At 47.1% G+C, this 9,072-nt stretch overlaps 1 protein-coding gene across 1 annotated transcript; it reads right to left on the reverse strand.

Moving 5' to 3' along the window:
* Positions 1 to 3,708: 3,708 nt before the first annotated feature.
* Positions 3,709 to 4,353, reverse strand: LOC103789342 (proline-rich protein 13-like). Its single transcript, XM_035281355.3, has one exon. It carries the CDS (start codon positions 4,275 to 4,277, stop codon positions 3,849 to 3,851), a length of 429 nt encoding a protein of 142 aa, XP_035137246.1. The 5' UTR covers positions 4,278 to 4,353; the 3' UTR covers positions 3,709 to 3,848.
* Positions 4,354 to 9,072: the final 4,719 nt, after the last annotated feature.

Below are 9,072 nucleotides of genomic sequence, written 5' to 3' on the forward strand. Positions count from 1 at the left end.
GACAGAGAATCTGGTTCCCGCATAATCGTCATTACTGTGGTTACCCAGTGTCTTTGGGTAAAGATTTTGCTTTCCTAACATGGGAGCAAGGCCTTTCCTCTGATGCATTTATTTCATCAAAAGTTTATTTCAAAATATCTGGAGAAAACCTTTGGTTCTCCTAACAGAGCGATTTGAAATGTGTACCCTGCAAAGTCTACATGTTAGAATGGGGTCAGTATCTAAGCACAGCCTGCCGTAGTTCGTGCCAATTCCACACCTACTTTTGGACCAGTCGCCTGGGCAGTGGCAGATGTCACCGTGGGTGATCTCATTCTCTCACTTCACGTCTTTGCTTACAAATGTGTCCCCGTTCACATATAGGGACGTCACTGACCCTGCTTTGCTGGGACTGAGCACCAGCTTGATCCGCTCCTCCCAGGACGTGGCTGGCACTTCTCCATCTGCACCTGGTCATATGTCAGCAGGTGTCTGAGAGGGGCAAAGGTGAGGAAGGCTGTCTCAGGGGTCAGGTCCCCTTGGCATGGTGCTGTCTCCTACAGAGCTCACTGACCTTTTGCCGTCCATACCGCACACAAAAACAGAAGCCATCTGTTCCCTTCTAGCATACATCTTCGCATCCCAAGTATTACTGGGAGAGTTTCCAGGAGTTTGGGCTCGTTGAGCCTGTCATTAGCTCTAGGCCTTCAGAAGGAAAGGCACTGATGGGGCTCCTGTATGAGAACCCACACAGGCTGGGGAGTGTTTGGAGCAGGAGATGTGAGCTCTGTGTGATTTCAACTTATCTAATCAGCCTAATATGTACCTCTTAGACTTCCAGGGTTTCCACTTGCAAAAGACTTAATTTAGAATTTGAAATTTGATTTGAGAAGAATGTCAAATATTTAATATTAAAAATTTTGATCAGGCCCAGCGTGGTGGCTCAAGCCTGTAATCCCAGCACTTTGGGAGGCCGAGGCGGGTGGATCACGAGGTCAAGAGATCGAGACCATCCTGGTCAACATGGTGAAACCCCGTCTCTACTACAAATACAAAAAATTAGCTGGGCATGGTGGCGTGTGCCTGTAATCCCAGCTACTCAGGAGGCTGATGCAGGAGAATTGCCTGAACTCAGGAGGCAGAAGTTGCGGTGAGCCGAGATCGCGCCATTGCACTCCAGCCTGGGTAACAAGAGCGAAACTCCGTCTAAAGAAAAAATAAATAAAAAATAAATAAAAATATTTGATAAAAATAGGACCATAGGGCTGGGCACAGTGGCTCATGCATGTAATCCCAGCACTTTGCAGGGCTGAGGTGGGTGGATCGCTTGTGGTCAGGAGTTTGAGACCAGTCTGGCCAACATGTTGAAACTTCATCTCTTGCTTCAGGTAATGGAGGAATATATATATATATATATAAAAGACACTCCATCTCAACTAAAAAAAAATAGAAAAATTAGCCTGGCATGGTGGCACTTGCCTGGAATCCCAGCTACTTTGGAGGCTGAGGACCACTTGAACCCAGGAGGCGGAGGTTACAGTGAGTTGAGACTGAGCCACGGCACTCCAGTCTAAAAAAAAGTCAGAAGTCACTGTAAAATAATAGTAGGTCATTTAGCCCAAGTGATAATTCATAGATTTCAGAAAGCAAAACCCTTTGCTTTTTGATAGAGAGGAAACTCAGTTTTCCAAACAATCACAAGAACCTGGGGACTCAAGGGGAAAGGGTGAGAAGGGGGAGAGAAAGAAGAGACTACCCACTGGGTGCAGGGTACGTTGCTTGGGCGATGGTGCACCAAAATCTCACAAATCACCACAGAAGAACTTACTCATGTAACCAAACACACCTGTTCCCATTAACCTATGGAAATAAAAAATTACAATTAAAAAAAAATGGCCGGGCAAGGTGGCTCATGCCTGTAACTCCAGCACTTTGGGAGGCCCAGATGGGCAGATCACCTGAGGCCAGAATTTGAGACCAGCGTGGCTAACATGGTGAAACTCCGTCTCTACTAAAAATACACACACACACACAAATAGCTGGGCATAGTGGCTCATGCCTATAATTCCAGCTACTTGGGAGGCCGAGGCAGGAGAATTGCTTGAATCTGAGGGGCAGGGGTTGCAGTGAGCTGAGATCACGCCATTGCACCCCAGCCTGGGCAACAAGAGTGAAATGCTGCCTCAAAAAAAAAAATAATAATAATAATTTCCTTTCCTTTCCCCTGTATTATTATTATTACTACTACGATTTTGATATGGAGTCTTGCTCTATCACGCAGGCGGGAGTACAGTGGCATGATCTCGGCTCACTGCAACCTCCGCCCCCCAGGTTCAAGTGATTCTCCTGTCCCAGACTCCTGAGTAGCTGGGATTACAGGCCTGCGCCACCACACCAGGCTAATTTTTGTCTTTTTAGTAGAGACGGGGTTTTACCGCATTGGTCAGGCTGATCCCCCGGTGGCTCACGCCCGTAATCCCAGCACTTTGGGAGGACAAGATGGGTGGATCACCAGCCTGGCCAACATGGCGAAACCTCGTCTCTACTGAAAATGCAAACAACAACAGCAAACTAGCGGGGCGTGGTGGTGGGCGCTTGCAGTCCGGGCTGCTTAGGAGGCTGAGGTGGAGAATCGCTTGAACCCAGGAGGTGGAGGTTGCAGTGAGCCGAGATCACACCATTGCACTCCAGCTTGGGTGACAAGAGCGAAACTCCATCTCAAAAATAAAGGTAACTCTGATCCCCGAATTCTCGGGGAGACTATTTCGAATAATAATAAAACTCCAGTCTCCTGCACAGCTGGCTTTTCACGAATTACTCTTTCTCTATTGCAATTCCTCTATCTTGATAAATCAGCTCTGTCTAGGCAGGAAGCAAGGTGAACTCATTGAACGATGACATTTGTGTGGTCAAAATAATAAAGGGAGGCTGGGCGCCGTGGCTCACTCCTGCAATCCTAGCACTCTGGGAGGCTGAGGAGGGTAGATCATGAGGTCAAGAGTTTGAGACCAGCCTGACCAACGTGGTGAGACCCCGTCTCTACTAAAAATACAAAAAATTAACTGGGTGTGGTGTTGAGTGCAGTGAGCTGAGATCCTGCCACTGCACTCCAGCCTGGGTGACAGAGGGAGACTCTGTCTAAAAAAAAAAAAAAAATGGTAGATAGAATCTTGTAGCCTCTAGCTGCGTTACTCCTAAACTATATTTTCTAATCTTTTGGCTGTTAGTCCTACAAAGGCAGTCTAGTCCTCAGGGAAGAAGGGAGTTGTTTTTTTTTCCCCAGGAGAAATAACTTTATCTGGACTGAGAGCTGGGGAATGAGAATACGACCTGACACAGTATATTGGGCTAAGGAGAAGAGGTGAGGTTCCTAAACAGCAGTCAAAGCTCATCGACCAAACGGACTGTACTTCCCAGCAATCTTGCAGTTAGTGCAACCAACGAAAGGCCTGCTGGGGAATGTATTTGCTACTAAATTCTCCAAGTATGCCAACATTACAAAAAAGATAGAGGTTCTTCATCATAATTAAATTTCCACAAACCCCTCAGTCACAAGTATTATAAGAGGAAGAAAAATCACGCTTTACAGATCTCAAACCTGTCTTCAACATTTGGTTCATTGTCTTCAAAAAATAGCTCCCCTGCTAAACTCATTAGCTACATGATCTATCCCAGCAGCCAGAAGACGGCCATGCCGTGGCAATCCTCTTCCCATTTGCCCTAGGCACTCAGGGCTGAACAGCAGGAGGCTCAGGTGGGGGTGGGGGAAGGGAGCACAAGGGCTACTTTCCCCCAGTATAACATGGCATCTGCAGCTTGATGGGAGAGCAGAACTGGTGAGACTTGAGGGAAGGGTCCAGGGCCTGTGTTCAGTCAGAGTCACTGCTGGAAGAGGAGGAGGAAGAGGAGGAGGAATGCTTGCCATGCTTGTGCTGCATCTTTTTATGAACTTTCTTCATTTTCTTCTGCATTTTCTTGTCCACTATCACTGTTGGTCCAACCATGCCAGGAGCCAAGGGATTCACAGGAGGCATTCCAGGGGCAGGGGGTGGGTATGGAGGAGGGTAGGGACCAGAGGGTTGGCATCCTGGATACCCTGGCTGTAGCACAGGAGGAGGGGGCCCACATGGGGGGAAAACTGGATTGCAGTGGGGAGCTCCTGTGGGAGGAGGGTAAGGGCCTGGGGGAAAGGATGGATTGACAGGTGGTGGTGGCTGGGCAGGACTGGAACTTCCAGGGTATCCCATGTTGGGGGGATATGGATCTGGCCCTGGCTGCCCGGCATTGGGGTTCCACATGTTTAGGTGTGTCCTCCACCCCCTTCACCTTTCCACCACCGCCTGGGCTTGACGGGTTCTCCTTCCCAGTCTTGGCTTTCACTTCCTAGTCCGGGAGTTGGTTTTGAGAAAGGGCTGTTATCGTCTTTGTTTCAAAGTTAAACTATAAACTAAGTCCCTCCAAAGTCAGTTCAGTCTATGCCCAGGAATGAACAAGGACAGTCTGGAGGTTAGAAGCAAGATGGAGTTGATAATGCTAGATTTCTTTCACTGCCTTAGTTATAATTTTGCAGTGGTGGTTTCAGGTGGAAGGAAATAGAAGCACAAGTGTTAAAAGAGGCAATTTGGGGAGCTTCTAAGCTTTCTAAAAGGCTAACACATTTTACACTTTTTTCAGTAAAAATTATGCCAACAAGGTAGGAAGCAGAGGAATCAAACACATTTAAAAAGGGGTTTCAGGCCGGGTGCGGTGGCTCACGCCTGTAATCCCAGCACTTTGGGAGACTGAGACAGGCGGATTGCCTGAGGTCAGGAGTTTGAGACCAGTCTGGCCAACATGGTGACACCCTGTCTCTACAAAAAATAAAATAAAATAAAACCGGCCGGGCACGGTGGCTCACGCCTGTAATCCAAGCACTTTGGAGGCCAAGGCGGGTGGATCACCTGAAGTCGGGAGTTCAAGACCAGCCTGACCAACATGGTGAAACCCTGTCTTTAAAATAAATAAATAAATAAAAAGGGGTTTCAGTCAATTAAGAAAATGCTCAGAAAGAGGATCCAAAGGAGGAAAAAGGCACGAAGGACTTTTTGTCTTTGTCTAAAAAATTACAGCCCAAATGTCAGCTTTTAACTATGCTGACTTCTGATCATAAAGTTCTAAAAAGCCAGGTGTGGTGGCTCATGCAATCTCAGAACTTCGGGAGGCTGAGATGGGAGGATCACTTGAGGCCAGGAGTTCAAGACCAGCCCGTGCAACATAATGAGACCCAATCTCTATAAAAAATCGAAAAATTAGCTGAGTATGGTGGTGCACACCTGTAGTCCCAGCTACTCAGGAGGCTGAGGTGGGAGGATCACTTGAATTCAAGAGTTCGGGCTGCAGTGGGCTGAGAATGGCCTACTGCACGGTAGCCTGGGCAACAGAGCAAGACCCTGTCTCAAACAAACAAACAAACAAAAAACAATATTTTCAAATCTCTTATCAGATTTCAGCCAGCACAAACATAAAGGATGTCTCCCATTCGGTTGGTTTGGGTCTAAAACCAGTGTTTTTTCCCCAGCTGTGTATCTTAGCAGAAGCGGCTTCAAGAAACAGACCTCTTGCACAGGGAAGGAAGGGGTGATTTATTAGGCCAGGAGCAAGGTGGCATAGTTGCCTAACAGCCACGCTCCTCTAACAAAGGAAACCCAGGCCGGGCGCGGTGGCTCAAGCCTGTAATCCCAAGCACTTTGGGAGGCCGAGGCGGGTGGATCACGAGGTCAAGAGATCGAGACCATCCTGGTCAACATGGTGAAACCCCGTCTCTACTAAAAATACAAAAAATTAGCTGGGCATGGTGGCGCGTGCCTGTAATTCCAGCTGCTCAGGAGGCTGAGGCAGGAGAATTGCCTGAACCCAGGAGGCGGAGGTTGCGGTGAGCCGAGATCGCGCCATTGCACTCCAGCCTGGGTAACGAGGGCGAAACTCCATCTCAAACAAAAACAAAAACAAAAAACAAAGGAAACCTCTGCCTTTATATAGGCTCACAACTCTAAATATTACATGTGAAAGGGCCTTGGGTTTACAGTTTTAGAAACTGCAAGTGAAAGGGTTTTGGTCTTACACCTCTAGAGTTTAAATGTGAAAGGGTCTTGCTCTTAGAGCTCTAGAATTTACATGTGAAAGGGTCTTGGGCTTAGAGCTCTAGAATTTACATGTGAAAGGGTCTTGCTCTTAGAGCTCTAGAATTTACCTGTGAAAGGGTCTTGGGCTTAGAGCTCTAGAATTTATGTGTGAAAGGGTCTTGGGCTTAGGAATAGGCTGGGATATAATGACTTAGGTGGTGGTTTGATCATATTTAAGTGAAAACAATGCCTTCTGGAAAGATTCCTCCACACTCTGCCAGCATCTATAGGAGGGTGATTATGGGGGTGCCCGGTCTGCCAGCCTTTTCTTCTCCTATTGAAATGCAGTGTGGAAGTCAAGGGGGGCATGGTCGTAGATGCGTAAGGGTGATTAAGAATCTCCTCCCTCAATATATGCAGATGAATTATTTTAGACATTTCAGAGAATCTCTCTTTTGGCTAATGCTGCTTATGGCTATCCAGGATTAGACGGTTTCACTTTCCTAGCGAAAACCTTTTAATTACAAGAGAATTTCCATCAGTGCTGTACATCAGTCCAGCTGGTGTCTCTAAGAAGAACACTTAGATTTTGAAGCTGGAGTTCCCATAATTGATAAACTTTCAGAAGTGACGAAGGTCAGGAATGTGTTTAGGGTCAAAATATGATTTATCTTGGAGTACATCTGCCAGGTGGCAGCAGGGTGCTCAAGGGGGACTGGACCTCACACCTGTCTGGGAGAGCAAAATGTGGATGCACCTTCAGTTGGGAACTAACTGCTCAGAGTTAAGTCAAATTTCCTTTCTTTTTTTTTAAATTTTTTTAATTTTGAGACGGAGTTTCGCTCTTGTTACCCAGGCTGGAGTGCAATGGCGCGATCTCGGCTCACCGCAACCTCCACCTCCTGGGTTCAGGCAATTCTCCTGCCTCAGCCTCCTGAGTAGCTGGGATTACAGGCACGCGCCACTATGCCCAGCTAATTTTTTGTATTTTTAGTAGAGATGGGGTTTCACCATATTGACCAGGATGGTCTCGATCTCTTGACCTCGTGATCCACCCGCCTCGGCCTCCCAAAGTACTGGGATTACAGGTGAGCCACCGCACCTGGCCCAAGCTGTCCTTTTTCATTCCTGGGTCTAGGCTGAACTAACTTTAAGTGGTACTTTTTTTTTTGAGACAGAGTTTTGCTCTTGTTGCCCAGGCTGGAGTGCAATGGTGGGATCTTGGCTCACTGCAACCTCCTCCTGGGTTCAAGCAATTCTCTTGCCTCAGCCTCCCAAGTAGCTGGGATTACAGGCACCTGCCACCACACCCAGCTAATTTTTTTAGTAGAGACAGATTTCACCATGTTGGTCAGGCTGGTCTGGAACTCCTGACCTTAGGTGATCCGCCTGCCTTGGCCTCCCAAAGTGCTGGGATTACAGGTGAGCCACTGCGCCTGGTGGAGTGGAATTTATAGTTTGGAACAAAGATGATAGTCCTTTCTGGAAACAAAGCCCCTTCTTCCCTGGGGACTAGACTGTTTGTAGGACTAACAAATTGGTCACTTTCTTTCTTTCTTTCTTTTTTCTTTTGACTTGACATGGTGATTGTAGTTAGCTGTGTAACATATTAGTCAAAAGATTCGAAATTATGGAGTCATGCAGCTGAAGGATAAGATTCTGACCCTCCCCAGATTGCTCTTGGAGGTAACATCACTGTTGTAAAATCTGAGATCAGTCCTTGAGATATTTTGCAGACACTACCCAGCTGGCACCACCCAGATCAATAAACTGGCATCTGATCTTACGACCCCCGACCGAGGAACTGACTCAGCACAGGAGGGCAGCTTCGACTCCTGATGACTTCATCTCCAACCCAACCAATCAGCAGCACTCCTGACTCACTGGCTCCCCGCAAGCCACCAAATTACCTTTAAAAACTCTGATTCCAAAATGCTTGGGGAGACTGATTTGAGTAATAATAAAACTCCGGTCTCCTGTACAGCCGGCTCTTTAATGTAATTCCCCTGACTTAATAAATCGGCTCTGTCTAGGCAGCAGGCAAGGTGATCCACTGGGCATTTACAATAGGACCCCTGAAGACAGAGAGTTCATGTTAGTATCAAGCCCATTTTCAGAAATGGTGGTGGTGTTACAGTCTCACCAACTTGACACAATGTAGCAGTCTCTTGTTGTGAGGTATCACTCGGAGTTCTTTGTCTCAGGACCAAGAGAATTCAGGAGTGCGGATACAAAGGGTGAGGTTGGAGCAAAAGTTTAATAAGTGAAAGAAGAACTCTCTCTACTGCAGAGCGAGACTCAGAAGAGGGTTGCTGTTTTTATAGTAGAATGCAAAGGCTTTATAGGAAACCGATGAAGGCTAGGCATCTCATTTGTGTAAGGTGTGAATTTCTGGTAGCTCCGTCCCATCCTCCTAAGGTGAATTTGGGCCCTTAGCTTGAGTTACTCCATATTGCTTTGTTCCCCTTACTACCTATGTGTCAGGGGACAGAAATTTCCACTGCGGACATGCCTGGGCAAGTCACCTGTGTAGCGTTTCTTATCTGTGCAGCTGTGGGCATGTCTTAGGCAACCCCCATTGCAAGTTTCCTTATCTGTGCCTCAGGCTGTTCTTTAGCTTGAAAGGATTCAAGCGAGGACCCAGCCTAACTGCCTGCCTGACAAGGTTTTTACCTTTCTCCTTCCTCAGTGGGGATGAGGTGGGAAGATAGGCACTGAATCCTGCCAACTGCACTGGATACTTAAAAGGAAAAAGTGGGCCCGGCATGGTGGCTCACGCCTGTAATCCAAGCACTTTGGAGGCCAAGGCAGGTGAATCACCTGAGGTTGGGAGTTCAAGACCAGCCTGACCAACATGGTGAATCCCTGTCTTTATAAAAAAAAAAAAAAGGAAAAAGCAGAGGCAAAACTAATGTAAGTAGAGAGTTTATTTGAGCCAAGCTTGAGAACTGCAACCTGAGACCATAGATTCAAGTTGCCCTGAATATACACT

Source organism: Callithrix jacchus, chromosome 19 (genome assembly GCF_049354715.1).
Source record: "Callithrix jacchus isolate 240 chromosome 19, calJac240_pri, whole genome shotgun sequence".
Classification (NCBI taxonomy): domain Eukaryota; kingdom Metazoa; phylum Chordata; class Mammalia; order Primates; family Cebidae; genus Callithrix; species Callithrix jacchus.